Raw genomic sequence first — 19935 nt, 5'->3', positions numbered from 1 at the left:
TCCGGCTGGGCGCTGGACGCGTTGGGTCGGCTCTTACTGCATCTGACCGTCTGCACTAACTGCCCCTTCCCTGTTCCCAGCGGGAAGGACATGAGTGTTCCTGGGCCGACGTCCCCGGACGGGGTCCTGCCAGGGCCACCCCACGGCCGGGGGGCAGGGGAGCCGACGCCGGGTACGTGCAATGGGGCGGGGCGGGCGGCCGGGACCCGAGTGGGTGGGTCTCCGGGGCTGCTGGGCGGGAGAGAGCTGCTAGTCTCCGAGGCTCTGGCTCCAGCGCGGAAGTGGGGCATCGCGTCGGCCCCGGGGCCGAGCTGCATGAGTGGGAAGCGAAGTCTGGGGGGCGGTTGATGGTGAGGTCACTCTGCGTTTGTGTGTTGACTCCAGCACACTGTTGGCTGTTAATGGTCAAGGATGAATTTGTCAGAAAGGTGATCGGTTTGTCATTCAGAGAATTGATGTACCCAGGTATTATTGACCACTTACTCATGAAATGCTGTCTTGCTTGTTGACATTTCTCCAGCAGCTTTCTCAACCTGAGGTCCAGGAGAGATTTAAGCCCTAATACCCTAAGGCATCCGTTGAATGTAATAAATTGACTTGCCAGGCATCCTGAATGGTACTATTTATGTACCATCCTTGGGAGAATTGAGAAAATAGTCAAAACAGTTTCTGTTCAGATGAGGAACCCCAAATCAGGAAGGCTGCAGGGCTTCAGATGGGTTTCTTTTACCTCCGGTTCTAGGAATATAGAGGCTACTTAAAAATAGTGCTTTCTGCCCTTTCTTGGTCATGCTTTTCCTCAGTGATCGCCCCCTCTTTACAGTTTCATAAGCTGCTTCTATTAATAGGACTTCCTTGTATGTATGTGCAGCTTGGGTCCCTCTCCTCTTGCCTCTCCATCTGCTTGCTGGGTACTTTGACATGGTTGTTTTGCTCTAACCTCGCGTACAGCCTGTGCATAAATAAAAGTAGATGTCTGATTCTGTTAATGGTGCCAAGTCCCTCTCAGTTCAAACTTTGACGTTACTCTTGACTTTCCTTTCACTTGCCTCCTACCTCTATTTAGTCTAGGGGATTCTACTATGCAATTTCCGTCTCCTCTCTGTAGTTTCACCTTCAAGGCCAGTTGTAAGGCTATCCACCTCCAGCCTCTTATTCTTCCACTGCATCTGTCCCACTGTTGTCATATCACTGCTCCAAGATGAAGCTCCAGTCATGTCATTTTCTTGCTTGGAAACCTTAAAATGGCTCCTTACTATTTACTAACCAAAGGGCCAAACCTCTTAACTTGACACTCAGGGATCCTCATGGGCTGGCCCCATGGTTTTATAAGCTCACTATTGCATATGTCCTATGTTTTAGACACTCCAAACTACCTTCTCTTTCCAGAGCAATACCATATTCCCACCTTTCTTCTGCTGCCTTTTTTTTTTTTTAACCATATGGAATTCCTTCCACTCCTTTAGAATTCTTACCCATTTGGAAATAGTGACCTTCAAAGATTGTTGGTAGGAGTATAAATTGGTGCCCTATCTGAGGAAGGCAGTTTTGCAATGTCTGTTTAAGAACCCTTTGTCCCATCATTCTAAGAATTTATCCTACAGAAACATTGACATGGATATGCAAAGACAAGCAAGGAAACTCATGGCAACATTGTTTGAAATAGCAAAAAGTGAAAATAACTTGAATACCTATCCTTAGGTATCTCAGTCTACGTGGGCAGCTACAACAAAGTACCATAGGCTGGGTGGCTTAAACAACAGACTTTTATTCCTTGAAGTTCTGGAGTTCTACAAAGTCCAGGATCTGTGTGCTGGCCAATCAGGTTCCTGGTAAGATCCCTCTTCTGATGTTGCAGACAGCTGCCTTCTCATTGTGTCCTCACATAGTGGAGGGAGAGAGTTCTGGATTCTCTTTATCTTTTAAGAATAATAACCCCATCATGGGGCCCCACCTTCATGACCTCATCTAAACCTAATTACTTTCCAAAGGCTTCACCTCCAAATACCTTTGTGTTGGAAGTTAGGGCTTAAACAAAAGAATTTTGTGGTGGGGGACACAAACATTCAGTCCATAACAGAGAATTGGTAAACAAAATATGGTAGAATTCTATTCTGTTAGAAATGTAGTAGATGCATATATATGCATATGGAAAGATATCTAAGATGTATATTTAAGAGAACAATATGCATAATATTTCATTTACGATTAAAATAGTTTTGGTTTTTTTTTGTTTTTTTTTTTAAAGATTTTATGTATTTATTTGTCAGAGAGAGAGCAGGAGAGCACAGGCAGGGGGAGCCGCAGAGGGAGAGGGAGAAGCAGGCTCCCCCCTGAGCAGGGAGCCCGACATGGGGCTGGATCCCAGGACCCTGGGATCATGACTGGAGCCAAAGGCAGTTGCCCAACCAGCTGAGCCACCCAGGTGCCCCTAAAAACAGGGTTTATGCATGGGTATACAGAGACAATTTTTTTGAAGGCTCTGTGTGAAACTACAGAGTGGAGTAAGGGAATGAGAAAGAGTATTTTTTTTTAAGATTTATTTATTTATTTTAGATTTTATTTCTTTATTTGACAGAGAGAGAGAGAGCACACAAGCAGGGGGAGTGGCAGGCAGAGGAAGAGGGAGAAAGAGAAGCAGGCTTTCCACTGAGCAGAGACCCTGATGCGGGGCTCGATCCCAGGTTCGTGACCTGAGCCGAAGGCAGATGCCCAACCGACTGAGCCACCCAGGTGCCCCTAAGATTTTATTTTTTAAGTAATCTGTACACCCAATGTGGGGATCAAAATCATAATCCCAAGATCAAGAGTTGCATGCTGTACCAAATGAGCCAGACTAGGTGCCCCAGGAAAGAGTATTTTTACTTTTCAGCTTATACTTCCCTCTTTTGCATTTCAAGTTTTTACAATGAGTAATACTTAAAAAGAAATTTCTATCCATTCTGCAAGCTTAAGCCCCAGCTCCCACACTTCCTTTAGAAGTTGTTCCCAGACTTCCCTGATAAACATGATCTTTCTCTCCTCTGAATTCCCATAACAGTTTCTTTTTCTCTAATGGCACTTCTCATATATTATGATTCCCCTGTATCGAGCCCTTTCAGAGAAGGGGACTTGCTTAGTTTATTCTTGTAACCTTGGAAACTAGTACACTAGTACTAGTATTAATACAAGTGTGTAGCTAATATTTCTTGTATGAGGAGGGTAAGGACCCTTTCTTTTTCTTTTTCTTTAATCTCCCACAGTAAAGTACCTTGAATTTAGTAACTTGATGTATTTAGAAATATAAGTTGGACTCTTCCATAATTAACCAGAAGATTGGGGTAGAGTAGGGGGAGGTCTGTGAGTTAAAATGTTTAAATAATGTAAGGGAAGTATATTAGTTGTGAATCCTTAAAGTTGACATATCCTTATTTGGGTGTTTCTGTTGTTTATCTGTAATACTTGTTTTCTGTATATCCTTAAAGAGAGTTGCTGTTTGCCCTGTTACTATAATTAAGCCTTAAGCAATGGCATTAATTTTCAGATACACTTTATTCACTTCCCATCTGATGGCACATCAGTGGCAATATCTGTAAAACTCCACTTTTTCCCATTACATGTATTTTTTAAAGATTTATTTATTTATTTGAGAGAGAGAGTGCATGCACATGGTGGGGAAGGGCAGAGGGAGAGGGGGAGAGAGAATCCCAAGTGACTCCGCGCTGACCAGAGCCCAACTCGGGGCTTGATCGCAAGACCCTGAGACCATGACCTGAGCCCAGTGCCCAAGCAGCTGCACCACCCAGGTACCCCTTTCCCGTTAGATTTTTTTTTTTTTTTTTTTTTTTTAGATTTTATTTATTTATTTGAGAGAGAGAGAGCACATGAGAGGGGGGAGGGTCAGAGGGAGGAGCAGACTCCCTGCAGAGCAGGGAGCCCGATGCGGGACTCGATCCCGGGACTCCAGGATCATGACCTGAGCCGAAGGCAGTCGCTTAACCAACTGAGCCACCCAGGCGCCCTCCCGTTAGATTTTTATTTCATTTGTGGACTGCTTCAGTTTCTAGTTAGTTCTTACCTGTTTGAATATTGCCTTGCTACTTAGAGAATTCCAAAGTTTGTTCATATATTTCTCAGAATCAAAATAAAAATCATACTTTTTTTTTTTTATCTATGAAAACTTACTTTGGGTATGACGACATGTTGTTTTTCTCAGTCTTGCCAAAATTTACATCTGTGGTAAAAACTGTATTTGGAAATGAGCTGTAAATAGTGTGCCATAATAAATATATTTTATATAATGATCTAATTTGATGTCACTGATTATTACCAGATTATGATTAAATGGAGATGTTTCAGAGTTTAATATATAAAAATGCTTTTAGAGTACAATTTTAGTAATATGACCATGTCACTTTTTTTTCTCATTCTAAACCAATGATTCTAAAATCTTACAAACCATTCATCGAACCCTGTTTAGAAATTGTTTTGTACTTTTCTTGGTAGGAGTAGTGATTGATGGGTATTAATTTTAGATGTTTTTGAATGACTGACAGTGCTTACACTGTTATTCAAAGGAGAAGTATGAAGCATAGTTCCTGGCATCACGTCGAGATTTACATGCAATTATTATACACTATTTTCTATGGTAAATTAAGGTGCTGAGTCTCAAGAGAAATCCTTTGGAAATCTTTCTCCTTCTAATAAATGATAAAACAACCTTCCTTTTACGTGGAAATAATATATCAAGCTATTTGCAAAGTAAATGTTGACCTACATCAATTGAATTACATTCAATTGAAAAAAAATTTTTTTAGGCATTGCATTTCTGCATGCTTATGAAAAGAAGAATTTATTGCTTTCATTCAGTGACTGTTTCCCATTTTTAGGCCTCGGACTCTTAATAATCCATTGAAAACTGTAAATCCTCTGCCCTGGAAAATACGTAAACATACAGAATATGTTTTGCATGTGTTAATGTTCTTTTAATCCAGACTTTTCCTTATACCAGTAGCTTAAAAACATTTTTTGAGCGCTCGTATCTTGTTTTTTAGAGGACGCTCGGAAGGTAAAGCTAAAAAAAGCAAAGGAAGGCTGCCCGTAGTGTCCTGTGTGTGCTCTGAACCCCAGAGCCAGCCCCCGCCTGCCCCACTACTCTCTTACCCCATGTCCATTTACATGACTCCTACATTGGATTTTTTCTTGGGGACAGGTTTAAGGGACGCTTCTCCAGATGAAGGGTTACTAGAGGACTTGACTGTAGAGGACAAAGCTGTGGAGCAGCTCGCAGAAGGATTGCTTTCTCACTACCTGCCCGATCTGCAGAGATCAAAACAAGCTCTTCAGGAACTCACGTGAGCTAACAAAAACCTTCCGTGCACTCGTTTCCCCTTGTATATAAACTGTATTAAGGCATAACATTTTGTAACATTTAATACAGTTGAGTATTTCTGTCTTTAGTGGTAGCAGGTGGGAGTGAGGGAGTACTTAGTAATCTAAATGTAAAAAGTGAGAGGCGCCCAGCTGGCTCAGTCCCAGAAGCAGGAGCATGTGACTCTGGATCTTGGGATCCTGAGTTCAAGCCCCACATTGGGCATAGAGATTACTTAAGTGAATAAAACTTTAAATGTAAAAAGTACTCCTGGAGTGTTTGGTCTTTTATAAGAGGTACCCCTAAATCTGATCTGGACTATTTGATTAGTTTTGGTGTTTTGCCATTATTTTATGAAAATATTGCCTACTGGGAGTGTTGCAGGATGGGCACACACTCGTTTCTGAGTAGTGTTGCAAAATTGCCTCCATAAGAGCCACATTCATTTTCAGTCGCTGGTTCACATGAGTTGCCAAAAATCTTTTATCTTTTTTTGAGAGGACCCATTTCATTTCTAGTAGATAAGTCTATCTAACTAAAGGATTGGAGGATACACCAAGAGAAGAACGGGATTTCATGAAGTAGGATCAGTATGCAAAATATATACTAAGTTTATCAGCTCCCACCCAGAAAAGCAGACTGAACTTCTACTTCCTTTTGGGTAGGACCTCGCTTAGTTGCCCACGCTGGCCTATCATTGCTTTTTGTGCTTGTCAGCTATGAACTGGCTACGAGCTGTTGCTGCTCTAAGACCTACCCTTTGAAAACTTACCTGAAAAGCCTGTATTCGGGGCGCCCGGGTGGCTCAGTTGGTTAAGCGTCTGCCTTCAGCTCAGGTCATGATCCCGGGGTCCTGGGATCGAGCCCCGCATCGGGCTCCCTGCTCCGTGGGGAGCCTGCTTCTCCCTCTTCCTCTGCCTGCCGCTCCCACTGTTTGTGCGCTTGTGCTCTCTCTCTCTGACAAATAAATAATTAAAATCTTAAAAAACAAAAAAGCCCGTATTAGGGCAAAAGGAGAGTAACAATCAACAACTGTGTCCATTTTGTACATATTCGTAAGGAATGTTATAATCCTTGGATTTGAAGGCGGTAAATGAGTATGAAAGTGGTACTGTGTTCTACTCTGTGGTACACTCCTGGGGTTAGGGAGTTGCCAGCAGTCCTGCAACTAGCAATTTTCTGCTAGTTCCAATGACATTTTTTTTCCCCTAGTGTGTGGTATTCCTTGTATTTTAAAGCCAGTCAATTCTCGTGGCAAAAAGTCATAAAAATTTCATAGGGGAGTTTGGATGAAGTATGTTAGACTGAAGGAAGGTAAGAAACTGCAAGCAAAACATATCTGGATAGGGAAATAGTTTTTTTCTCAGAGGATCATTCCCCAGGAGCTGGGAAGCACAGTTTAATTGCAGAGTTTAATTGATGACATTGGCTAAAATTTAGTGTTTTAAATAATCCCACTTATCTTCCAAGGCACCTAAATGACGATGGTGACGATGATGACGATGATGATAGTAAACTCAGCTGCTGTTTATTACTATTACTATATAGACTACTTGCCCAGCACTTTATATACTGTATCTCAATCCCGACACCTTATGAAGTATTAATATTATTCCTGTTTATAGTTGAGGAAACTGAGGTCCAGAAAGTTTAAGTAAATTGAAAAGGATTACACAGGCAGTGGTTAGTGGTAGAATTAATAATTAAATATGATGAATAAGCAGTTATTATACCTCTGTAGTGTTAAGGAAAGATAAGCAAACTTCAGTGAAAGGAAAAAGATGTTTTCTAGTAGCTGCCTCTTTCATCCCTCTCTCCACAAATCCCACCGCTGATAAAGATTTAGGGGAAAGAGTACTGCACTGAGAGGCTCCTGGGATCCAGTCCTGGCTGCGTTATCAAACAGTTTAATTTTCATTAAGCCACTTTACATTATAGAAATAGGCCTACAGAGGTGAAGGAGAAGGTAGTGGTGGACACAAATCAGGTTTACCTTGTAGCTAACCACGGGGAGGGAAGACCAAGAACAAAACTTGACTCTATATATAAGAAAGGTTATGAATATTCTTGTACATGTGTTCATCATTTTAAGAACATTGGAAAGAAAGAAAAAAGAGGTTCTGGGATCTAGGTCCTAAAAGTCTCTGGCAAGGTACTTGTAAGTAGCCTTAGTGGGGTTCCCTTTGAGATAATTCATGCTTGGACCTTCCAGGGAAATAGTTTTTTTCTCAGAGGATCGTTCCCAGATACTGCGTCAGGGCTTCCCAGTCACTCCCAGCATATGTGCCACAGATGATACAGAACTTAAAGGGAAAGGAAAGCCAGTCATTTCTGCCTGATACTGTAGCTAAGTATTCTGTGGAATCTTTTTCTAGAGTGTCTAGACTTATGGATCATGAAAACACTACTTTTTTTTTTTTTTAAGGTTTTATTTATTTATTTGAGAGAGAGAGAGTGAGAGAGAGCATGAGTAGGGGAAGGAGCAGAGGGAGAGGGAGAAGCAAACTCCCCACTGCAGGGAACCTCACGCAGGGCTCGATCCGGGACCTGAGCCAAAGGCAGGTGCTTAACAGACTGAGCCACCCAGGCGCCCTGAAAACACGCTTATAATTACCGTTTTATTATAAAGGATGCACATCAGGACCAGCCAAATGAAGGGACACATAGGGGCAGGGTTTGGGAGTATCTCCATCACAGAGCTGCTATGCCTTCTATTGACATTATTATTATTATTTTTTAAAGATTTTATTTATTTATTTGACAGAGAGAGAGAGAGCACAAGCAGGGGGAGCTACAGGTAGAGGGAGAGGGAGAAGCAGGCTCCCTGCAGAGCAGGAAGCCGCGGGGCTCTATCCCAGGACCCTGGGATCATGACCTGAGCTGAAGGCAGACACCCAACCGACTGAACCACCCAGGCGCCCCTCTCCTAGTGAAATTAGGGCACGTTACCCTCCTGGCACATCGATGTGTTTACCAACCAGGAATCTCTGCTGAGCTTCAGTGTTTAAAGTTTGTACTGGGGCTTTACTCTCTAATTATAATTGATTGGATCATTGGCCATGTAATTGAACTCACTCTCCAGCACCCTCCCCCCACCTCCTTTCTGTGGAGAGAAGACTGATAGCAGTAATGGTATCACGTGGACTGATATCACAAGGTTCAAAGCCCCAACTCTGTAACCACATGATTGATCTTTCTCGCATGTCCATCCCGCATCACCTCATTAGCATAAACTCTGGCATGCTCCAAGAGGGGTTTGTGAGTAATGAAGATACTCCTGTCATTTGGGAAATTACAAGCGTCTTAGAGTAGGCATGCCAGGAACCTGGGACAAAGATCAGACAAATTCATGATTATACACTGTCTATTCAGATCTTTTGATCTGGGTTATTTATTTTCTTATTCTTGAGGTTTAAGTGTTCCTTGTATACTTTTGATACAAGTCCTTTATGTGTCTTGCAAGAATTTTCTCCAAGTGTGTGGTTTGTCTTTTTGTTCCCATAATAGTGTCTTTTACGGAGCTGAAGTTTTTTTTTTTGTTTTATTTTGTTTTGTTTTTGAGCAGAAGTTATTTATTTATCTTTTAAAAAGATTTTATTTATTGATTTCCGACGGAGGAGAGAGAGAGAGTGCACGCGTGCATGAGTGGGCAGGGAGGGGCAGAGGGAGAAGCAGGCTCCGGGCTGAGCAGGGAGCCTGATGTTGGGGCTCGACCCCAGGACCCTGGGATCATGACCTGAGCTGAAGGTAGACACTTAGCCAGCTGTGCCACCCAGGTACCGGAGCAGAAGTTTTTAATTTAATTTAATTAATTTATTTATTTTAGAAGTTTTTAATTTTAAAAGTCTGACTTACCAACATTTTCTTTTCATGGATCGTGCTTATGATATTTCATGTAAAGATTCATCTCTAAACCAAGGTCACCTAGATTTCCTCCTGTGTTTCCTTCTAGACTTTTTAGAGTTTTACATTTTATATTTAGATCTGTGGTCCATTTTGAGTTAATTCTTGTGAAATTATAAGATCTGTGTTTAGGTTAATTTCTTTGTACATCACTGTCCAGTTGTTCCCTCACCTTTGATTATCCTTTCTCCACTGCATTGCCTTTGTTATTTTGTCAAAGAATCGTTGACTATATTTGTGTGGGTCTATTTAAGAGCTTTCTGTACTGTTCCATTGATCAATGCGTTCTTTCACCATTATCATGCTGTTTTGACTTCTGTAGTTTTATAGTGAATCTTGAAACTGGGTAGTGTTAAGTGTTCCAACTTTGTTCTTCATTGTGTGTTGGCTATTCTGTCTTTGCCTTTCTGTGTGAATTTTAGAATCTGTTTGTTGATATCTACAAAATAACTTGGTGGGACTTAAATTGAGATTGCATAGAATCCTTAGATCAGGTTGGGAGGAATTGATATCTTAACAGTATTGAGTTTTTTATTCCATTTGGTTGGAATATCCATTACTTAGATTTTTTTTATTTCTTTCATTAGAGTTTTATAGTTTTTGCATATAACGCCTGTGTATATTTTGTTAGATTTATATCAAAGTAGTTATATGAAGGGGGTTATTGTAAGTGGTATTGATTTTTCTAATTATTCACTCCTGACTTTTATACATTAACCTGGTATGCTGAAACTTATATACTTTGTGGATTTTTGGGGATTTTCCACATAGGCAGTCATGTCATCTGTGAACAAAGACAGTTTTATTTGTTTTATTTCTCCCTTTCCAACCTGTATACCCTTTATTTCTTTTTCTTGTCTCATTACATTAGCTGGAACTTGCCGTATGATGTTGAATAGGAATAATAAAAGCAGACAGTCTTTTTTACTCCTTATCATAAGGGGAAAGCATCTAGTTTCTCACAAGTGTGATGTTAGCTATAGGCTTTTTTTTTTTATTTTTATTTTATTTATTTATTTATTTATTTATTTATTTATTTTTTAAAGATTTTATTTATTTATTTGAGACAGAGAGAATGAGAGAGAGAGCACATGAGAAGGGGGAGGGTCAGAGGGAGAAGCAGGCTCCCTGCCGAGCAGGGAGCCCGATGCGGGACTCGATCCAGGGACTCCAGGATCATGACCTGAGCCGAAGGCAGTCGCTTAACCAACTGAGCCACCCAGGCGCCCGGCTTTTTTTTTTTTAAATGTTTTTTTATCAAGTTGAGGAAATTCCTCTCTCTTTCTAGTTTGTTGAGAGTTTTTAATCACGAATGGTGTTGGACTTTATCAAATACCTTTTCTGCATCACGTAATAGGACCAAATGATTTTTCTTTACTCTATTGATGTCTTGGATTTCACTGATTGATTTTCAAATGTTGAACCAGCTTTGCATACTTGGAATAAATCTCATTTGGTTGTGGTGTATAATTCTTTTTCTATATTGTTGGATTTGTTTTGTTAATATTTTGTGGAGGATTTTTTTGCATTTCTGTTCATGAAAGATATTGGTCTATAGTTTTCCTTTATTGTAATATTTTTATCTAGTTTGGGTTTTAGCGTAATGTTAGCTTCATAGAATGAGTTAGGAGGCGCTCCCTCTGCTTCTGTTTTCTGGACGCTATTATGGAGAAGTGTTATAATTCCTTCCTTAAATGTTTGGTAGAAATTATGCGTGAAGGCATCTGGTCCTGGTATTTTCATTTCTGGAAAGTTATTACTTACTGATTGAATTCCTTTAACAAATATAGGCCTACATAGATTATCTGTGTCTCCTTGTATGAGTTTTGGAAGTTTGTGTCTTTCAAGGGATTAGTCGTTTCTATCTAAGTAATCAATTTTGTGGACAGAATTGTTGAAAATATTCTCTTCTGATCCTTTTAATATCCAGGGAATCAGTGATGATTTCTCTTCTATAAGTAATGTTAGTAATTTGTGTCTTCTCTTTTTTTTTTTCTTGTGAGTCTGGCCAGAGGTTTGTCAATTTTATTGATCTTTTGAAGAACAACTTTTGGCTTTATTGATTTCTCTTTACTGTTTTCTAGTTGTAACAGTCTGTCATTGCCATCCTGCTTATGTCGGGTCATTGACTTGCTGGATTCTCTTCTTATTCGTTGTGTATTTCACTTTTTGTGGTCTCTACTCAAGAGCCGAAGGGACAAACTTGTGACCTGGGGGGTATGCCAAACTCCTTGCTGGATGGTGGAGATTTTGTAACTGTTCTTCATTCTCTTCATTGCTGTTTCTTTTTTTCATCATTCTCTGTTTAGCATAGTTTTGCAAGTAAATCATGTCATATTTTGCTTTCCCTGTAGTATTCTTTAAAATGTTTAATTCAGTGGCCCCCTCAGTGTTACTTATTCCTGTGATCCTAGCACTGGTTGATCTGGAGAGGAGTATCAGGGAAGTTGGCTTCTGTTCTTTAATAGAAGGTTTTGAATCAGAATTTTAATGAGGACCCTTAGAAGTTACGTGGTCTGACCTTCTCACTTTATAAATAAAGAAATTTAGGCCCAGAGAGATAAACTAAATTTCCAAGATCATACAGCTTGTTATTGGTGGGGAATCTTGTGTTTCCTAGTCCTGTTTTTTCATCTTCTTATTTACCTCTTTTGAGGTATCCATTGGTAGTGCATTTTCCCCAACTCTAATCTAAAAAGTCATTGCTTCCCATTTCCTTTATGGTAATTTTGCCGTTTTAATATACATAAAATCAAGTTTTTGGGCAAGATAGTATAAAAAAACTTTTTTTTTGGATAATACAGAGAGTTACTAGAAATAACAAGTAACAAAATGATTTTAAATGATTTGATGATTTCAGTTATTACAGTTAGATTCAGTTATTAGAATTACTACTCATTTAGGCAAGAATAAAAGATACAGTTACCGGAATGTGGCTTTGGAATATTATGATTATGATTATATTTTTTAAAGTAGGCTCCACATTCCCAGTGTGGAGCCCAGTGCGGGGGCTTGAACTCATGACCCTGAGATCAAGACCTGAGCTGAGATCAAGAGTCAGACGCTTAACCGACTGAGTCACCCAGGAGCCCCTGGAATATTATTTTGAAAAAGATTTTGTTAAACCAAGTAAGCCTTGGAGAGGTAATACATTTTCAACTTAATTTTTACCTTTGACATTAACTAAGATGAAATGTGATTCCAGCACTTACAGTATGTATGGTTTATTTTGGCTGTGTGCTTTTGTTTCAGACAGAACCAAGTTGTATTACTAGACACACTGGAACAGGAGATTTCAAAATTTAAAGAATGTCATTCTATGTTGGACATTAATGCTTTGGTAAGTATGATTTAGTTGACACAGTGTAATGAGAGCTTGGCTTAGAAATAACTAGGTTTATCCCGTGCAACTTTGTACTTAGGTATATTTAGGATCTTTTCCTCTAATTTTAATGTTTAGGATTTGTCTTTTAACAGGAAACCTTTATTTACTTCACTAGAACTTCCATTGTCTTGAATTATTATCTTTCAAATGTTGAACTTGTAATAGAAAATGGAATTTTTTTGTTAAAGTCTGGAATAGATTTGCTCATAATAATTAAAGACTTCTAAAAGAGAACTAAGAGAACTAGAAGAACTAAAAGTAACGAACTTTTGGGGTACTGTGTTTCCCCTTAAGGAGAGTGCATCTCTCCTAATCAATTACAAGACTTCTTAAAAATCAACATTTTATTTAATTGTATGGCCTATTCACAGTGTCATAACATATTAATGCTGAAATGGACCCTTTGGGGGGTCCTTTATAGATCCTTTATATCTTTCAGTGTATGTGACAGTAGTGAATTCCATCAGAAGCTTTATAGCTTTTTGATGAGAGGAACTGATACTCTATTTTAAGAAACAGGGAATTAACAAAAATAAGGAACTTTTGGCTACCTTTCTTTTCACCTCAACATTAAGCAGTAGCTTGGTTTGTATGATTTTGTGGACTTTCATACCTATGTCAAAAAATGAACTTTTTGTTGAACAAATGTGGCTCATTAATGTTTTTCCTTTATAATGATCAAAAACAGAGTTTATCTTCTGTAGCGTTAGGCAGAGGCCTGGGGTAGTAAATACAAAGTCTTCCACTTAATGGTTTTCTGACTTGTTCTGAAGGAGGTGGACAAGGCTACGCTGACCTACTTTTGTCTTCCCCACTGAATTCATATTGCAGCAGAACAAACATTTGCTGAGTGAATGAGTGATAAATGAATGAACCAAGCAGATGTAATAGTGTTGCTTCAGTTTGCAGGGATCTTCCTGTTTTTTCCTCTCTCAGCCCAAGAGTGGTTTGATTATCATTCAGGAACTGAGAACTGTAAGGCCTGGGGTGGGGTGGGGGTGGGGGGAGAGGGTCTGTAAGCTCTAGAGTTCATCAGACTAAGACTTTACTTGTAGATACATGTAGGTTGCTAATTTCTTTACGACGCGTCTCTTATTCTTGTTACTTGGTCTTCTCTTTCTGTTAACCTTGGCTCCTGAGAATGAGGTGCTTTTTTCTTTTGCTCCCATCTCTGGCTGAGATGGAATGTCCATACCTACCATGACTTGGGAAGAAAAGTGTCCTTACAGAGGTGGTTCTGCGTGGTCTCACTTTAGAAGCCCAAGGAACATGACCAGATTTGTCCACAGCCCTCTCAGGCTTCGCTGGCCATAGCTTGGGTTTTCCTGATGGGCGGCCACTTCACTGAAATTGTCCTGTGTACCCAGCTCAGGCTCTCCCCTGTAAAGACAGTGGAGTGTTCTCCTTTCACTTACATGAAACTGATAGCATTACTGGATAGTCTTAGTAAAATTTTAGGATTATATTGCATGTTTTTAAAGCAAAATGTTACCTGTACACAATATAAATGTCTATTTTATGTTTAGTAACTCTTTTTTTCAATTTGAACTGAGTCAAATGTTTTCAAATACCTATTAGTGGTTTAAATGAAATTTGAATTTTGGCATTAAAATGAGATAATTAAGGCTTTAAAAGAAGTGACCGGTTGAGGCAGAATGACCTGTAATTTATAACTTGTCCATTTTACTATTTCAAAATGTCTGTTTTTTTCCCTTTTTTTTTTTTTTAATTTCAGCCTATTTTAACTTGACTTTTCATTTCCTTTTCCATGTTTAGTTCACTGAAGCTAAACACTATCATGCCAAGTTGGTGAATATAAGAAAAGAGATGTTGATGCTTCATGAAAAGACGTCGAAGTTAAAAGTGAGTTGACAATTCTTTCACATTCTTTATAGAAGCAGAGGTTTAATTGTTTGTTTTTTTCAGTATTCGTTTTCTGACTTCTTAGATATCCATATTCAATAACATACTTAATTAATGGTTCACTGTTTTCTTTTAAAATACATACTACTCTGGGCTTTTCTACTCATAGCTGGGCTAAGGAGCTCGTGTTTTCATTGTCCCGGCTGTTCTCATTCAGTAAGAGCTTGGAGTAAGAAATTAAAAAAATTTTTTTATATTAAGGGGGACCTTAAATTATCCAGAGCAAATTTAAAAGTTAAATATGAAATTTATTAATGCATGTGGATTACCTCAAGTCAGAGCACTGCTGCTTTGAAATGAGGCCACAATCGATAAGCCTTGATTGTTCTCTTGGTTTTAAATTTTTTTGACACAGAAAAGAGCACTTAAGCTACAGCAGAAGAGGCAGAAAGAGGAGTTGGAAAGGGAGCAGCAACGCGAGAAGGAATTTGAAAGAGAAAAGCAGTTAACTGCCAAACCAGCTAAGAGGACGTGAGAAGCCGAGTGCGCATGTGTGTTCGCCCTCCCCTGCCGTGTGGCCGGCATCCAGGGTGACCTCAGGGTAGGCTGGGGTGAGGGTAGTGCCTTATGCCGCTGTCTCCCATCTCGCAGTCCTTTCCCCAGGACGGCTGTCTCCATATCTTCATTTCCGCATTCAGGAAGCTTACCCCTGCCCAAGTAGAAGACATATGTCACTCAGTTTGAGGATTTACATGTAATTTTCCAGCTTCTGTTCTGCATAATTTTCAAATTCATTATTTTGGCCTTGAATGGTTTATAAACTGGAAAGTGGGCTAGACTCTAAGTGATTAAAAACTAGGATGAGTTTTGTAGCATCTTGGTAAGCATGGATTTAAAAGATTCAGTTTCTTATTTATGGAATGACTTGCCTTTCTGGCAACACAGTGCTGGTTTTTGGTAATTGCCGTTTCATTGCTTGGTTCAGAAGAAATGCTAACTGTTCCATCACATATGCCATCGGAAAAGAGGTGGTATAAGCCTTTGTGAAGAACACGATGGAGACATGTGTACACAGGAAATAGCATCTTAGACATGGGACAGGTGGGCAAGATTCCAGATAGACCCTGCTAACCATCCCCTCTGCTTCCTTATGTTGTTGCTCTCTCGTTCTCATGTACTCTCTGCGCTGAAAATAGATGATCCCTACTCCTAACGTTTGGCAGGGGTGATAGAGCTGTCACATGCTCAAATATGCTTCAGTATTTATAATACTTAGTCAGAGTTGTCACACACTGAGATACAGTTGCCAAATTGATAAGACTCCAGCTTTCCAATGGAAGGTCTAATCGCTAGTTCTGTCTATCGTCTGATTTGCTGTGTGGCCTTATATGTGGTTACTTTTTCTGTGCTTTTAAAAAAATTCATAAAGTAGAATGATATCTATACCAACTACCCATTTTATAGATAATGATAAGAATGGTGGAAAATGAGCAAATAGCTTCTTCACAAAAGAGGCAGCATGATACCTTGAGTGTTTTCTGGATTGTTCCCCTCAATATTTTTAGTAGGAACTTATTCGAGGGAAATATCACATGAAGTTTCATTTTTTAAGATTGAGATTATTCATTGTTTTAGTATTATTTAATATCCAACTGGTCTTCGATCTCTATTACATAGAGACTGTACAGAACCTATAAAGGTGTATGCTTAGAATTGGGTATCTTTTATAGTCTACATTACATTTTTGGTAAGCTGGAAGCACTACCTCTGATCTCATATCAGGCTGATTAACCATGGAGAGGGCATTAGAGTTAAGTTGACTGCTAAAAACTGGTCTATTTAAAGGTTTAAACAGTTTATTGGAAAGCCGGTCCCTTTAATGAATGAATTATGATCTCACAATTTACTTCACTTTACTGGATATTTAAAAATACAAATATATTTTATCTTAAAAGGCTACATTTGCCCTCAAACACTAGCTAAAACTTGCCTGGGGCAGGATTCATTAGCACTTGCAGGACAATGTCACCTAAATTGCTGAATGTACTCATTTATATAAGGCTATGCGTTGTTTTTCAGAGTGGTTTGTGGGCTAGCTACAATGATTATTTAAAATGCTGGTTCCTGGACACCACTTTCAATCTAACTGAAGTAGATCTACTTATTTGTTTGTTTTGTCTTTTTTTTTTTTTTTTTTTTTGTCCCCCCCCAAGTGGTTCCTGATGTACCTTAAAAGTTGAGACCCACTGGTCTAGTAGTCTAGGTCAGAGGTTCACACTAGGCTGCATGCCATTATCACCTGAGAACTTCAAAACAAAACAAAACAGACATTCTGGAAGATTCTTGATCATTAGTTCTGAGGTGGGGCCCATGCACATTTTAAGAGCTCCCCACATAATTCTAATACAGGGGACCACTCACCTAGATTGTGATTTATATTTATAAGGAATGAAATAGTTTAAAAGCTACCCAGTAACTCTTGGGATTAATCTTATGAAATTCTGAACTGCTGCTTTTGATATAAAGTTAGATTTAAGACTGAAATAGATAGCAGGCAGGAAATAGATACAGAATTCTGGTTAATTAATTGAACTTTTGTGATCTGTATTAAAATAAATCATGTTTATTGAGTGAGTGGCAAGGCACATATACTTTTAGAATTGTATTTAAGTTTTGAAGATTTTTTAAAATGTCAAGAATATATATTAGCAACCACTATTTTTAGGTCAGTTGTAAATCAGAAGTATTGTTACATTGGTAATTACAATCTAAAACTTTAGCTGTATTTCAGTAACATAGAAATATATCTTACTGACTAAACCTAAATGGAACCCTTTATATTAGCCTTGAAATATTTTTGCACAATATGGTGAATTGGTACTTGCTTTGAAAATAATTACCTTTGGTTTTTTGGTGGAAAAAAAATTGCCTTTGTTTTGAACTATATCACATATATACTGAACTAAAATGATGACAGTTAATTTTGTATTTACTTTACAGTCGGTATTATGTAAATATGCAGACATTGAATGTAATATGGATTGTGTCTGCAGTGAGTGTTTGGGTGTATACAGTTCATAATATGCCAGTTACACACCCTTGTACATTTGTCTGATTTTGAGCTTGTACAATGTGGACTACTTTTTACACATTTAATAAAAAAAAAAAAAGGTCTCTGAATTATCCCAGGTCCTTTATGAAGCTCTGTTTTGTATGTAGCACTGTATATTTCCCTTTATGTATTATTATTTCAAACATTTCATTCCTTTGCTTTCCTCTCCTGTCATCTACTTAATGTTTCCTGTAGATTGTATCACAAAATGACTGGGCTACTCATGAAATCCTTTTCAGAAAGATGATAGAGGGGCGCCTGGGTGGCTCAGTCAGTTAACCACCTGCCTTTAGCTCGAGTCATGATCCCAGGGTCCTGGGATCGAGCCCCATGTCGGGCTCCCTGCTCAGCGGGGAGTCTGCTCCCCCTCCCTCTGCTGCTTTCCCTGCTTGTGTGCTCTTTCTCTCTCTGTCAAATGGATAAATAAAATCTTAAAAAAAAAAAAAAGATTGATAGAAAGTCTTGTGAAAAGATTCTGGTTGAAATCACCCAACTTCATGAAGTTATTTGAGAATAGAAATGATAACTATAACTTATTTATTTATTTATTTATTTTTTTAATAACTACAACTTTTAGTGATTTGGTAGAGGATCCCTGCATGAATCACCTGTAAATAATGGAGATTTCCAACTAATAGGATATTTTAGGTCAGGTTTTTAATTTTTTTAATCTGGGAGTCCGTGGACTTATGTGGATAGCCTTTGGGGGGAACATGAACTCTCATAAATCTCTCCTAGAATTTTGTATATATGTGTTTCCCAAGATTGGATCTATAGATTTCATTAGGTTCTTTTATGTATGTATAAAATTTCTTTCAAAGCAATGATTTTTAATTATTAAACCTCCAAACCTCACTGTGCATATATTTAAAAAAGTTAGTTTCTAGGTTTTCCTTTTGGATGAAGTTTTATTTATTTATTTATTTTTTGTTTGTTTTTTTTTAAGTAAACTCAACACCACACTTGGGGTTTAAACTCACTCACAACCTGGAGATCAAGAGTTGCGTGCTCAGGGCATCTGGGTGGCTCAGTTGGTTAAGACTTCAGCTCAGGTCATGATCTCAGGGTCCTGGGATAAAGCCCTGCATTGGGCTCTATGCTCCCTGGGGAGTCAGCTTGTCCCTCTGCCCCTCCCCCTGCTCATGCCTTCTCTCTCTCTCTCTCAAATAAATAAATAAAATCTTAAAAAATGAGTTGCATGCTCTACCCATTGAGCCAGTCAGGCACCCAGATAGTTCCTATATTGTGTATTTGTTCAAAGACTGTGTTTATACAGATTAATCAGATATTTAAGATTTGTTCTCTTGCATGTTCATACTGTTTTAGCTCTGTTTGCATGTATGAGGCCAGAGGGCCATCCAGTCTTTTGGTTAGCATTTGGGTGAGACTAGGTTTATTTCAAAGCCATTAAGAGAGTGAAGAGAGTAGTCAGGGAGACAATTCTAATGACTAGTTTAAAAAGCGCTTAGAGCAAAAATTCCATAGAAACACAGTGTGAAGGAAGGGTGGTCAAAGAGAAGATAGGTAAAATTTGGGGCAGTGTGGGAATGATAATCGAGAAAGAGACAAGGGAAGGCCAAGTATGAAGTAGAAGGGAAAGGTAATGGTCTTTGGCAGACCTGTGTAGCCTGAAAAGAAGGGGAAACTGATATGCATGTACAGAATAATAAATTAATAAAACCCACCTATTTAGGATAGGTTTAGTAGGTCGCCCGCTACTGTCACTTCATCATAAATTGGGAGAGAAGGTTGTAGCTAGCTGTTCATTCTGGTTTAGATCATAAATATATTTCTAATATGCTTTGGGAGGCTTGCAGTGCTCCAGTCTGGATAAGGATGGGGCTGAAAATTTCTGAGCATGTATGGGTGCGGCTCACCCCTATTCTAGTCTTGACTTTTATTAGAACTTTGGAAAGACAGTCAAAAAGTATATTGAACACTGCAAGGGAATATGGGAATCCTAAGCAATAAAAATGTGTATATAGACCGGAATGTTCTGGCCTCTGCTTTGATCGTAAAACTACAGTGTGTAGGGCTTTAGGAATATAGTGGTTGGAATTGCGGCCTCTGAAGTCAGACTGCTGTGGTTTCTACTCCTGATTGGTTTCGGGCCTTGGACTTGCTTGATCCCCAGGTACCTCAGTTTTTCTAAACTGTAAGGTTGGGATAAGTGTTTCTGGCTTTTTAAGTTACAAGGTTTTATGATATCGACATAAAAACAAAATAGAGCTCGGGAAATGGTGGATGTTAGAGTATCTTAAAGTCACACATAATCCCATGGGGGCGGTGGTGCTTATTTTGCCACTTTTTACATGTTGATTT

At 39.0% G+C, this 19935-nt stretch overlaps 1 protein-coding gene across 2 annotated transcripts; it reads left to right on the top strand.

Moving 5' to 3' along the window:
• The first annotated feature begins 39 nt into the window (after positions 1 to 39).
• On the top strand, positions 40 to 17684 carry BLOC1S6 (biogenesis of lysosomal organelles complex 1 subunit 6). 2 transcript variants are annotated; one of them, XM_036089465.2, is made up of 5 exons: positions 40 to 172; positions 5192 to 5333; positions 12506 to 12593; positions 14415 to 14501; positions 14917 to 17684. In XM_036089465.2, the coding sequence occupies exons 1-5, from the start codon at positions 91 to 93 to the stop codon at positions 15034 to 15036; spliced, it is 519 nt and encodes a 172-aa protein (XP_035945358.1). In that variant the 5' UTR covers positions 40 to 90; the 3' UTR covers positions 15037 to 17684. The 2 variants fall into 2 exon arrangements, with proteins under 2 accessions (XP_035945358.1, XP_077935531.1); XM_078079405.1 differs by lacking the exon at positions 40 to 172 and adding an exon at positions 2615 to 2733.
• Positions 17685 to 19935: the final 2251 nt, after the last annotated feature.

Source organism: Halichoerus grypus, chromosome 8 (genome assembly GCF_964656455.1).
Source record: "Halichoerus grypus chromosome 8, mHalGry1.hap1.1, whole genome shotgun sequence".
Classification (NCBI taxonomy): Eukaryota; Metazoa; Chordata; class Mammalia; order Carnivora; family Phocidae; genus Halichoerus; species Halichoerus grypus.
This window is presented reverse-complemented; position numbering and strand designations above follow the sequence as displayed.

Coding starts and splice junctions, on each gene's coding strand:
- BLOC1S6 (XM_036089465.2), top strand. CDS start 91: ATGAGTGTTCCTGGGCCGACGTCCCCGGACGGGGTCCTGCCAGGGCCA. Junction 12,594..14,414: donor TGTTGGACATTAATGCTTTG/GTAAGTATGATT, acceptor TTCCATGTTTAG/TTCACTGAAGCTAAACACTA. Junction 14,502..14,916: donor AAAAGACGTCGAAGTTAAAA/GTGAGTTGACAA, acceptor TTTTTGACACAG/AAAAGAGCACTTAAGCTACA.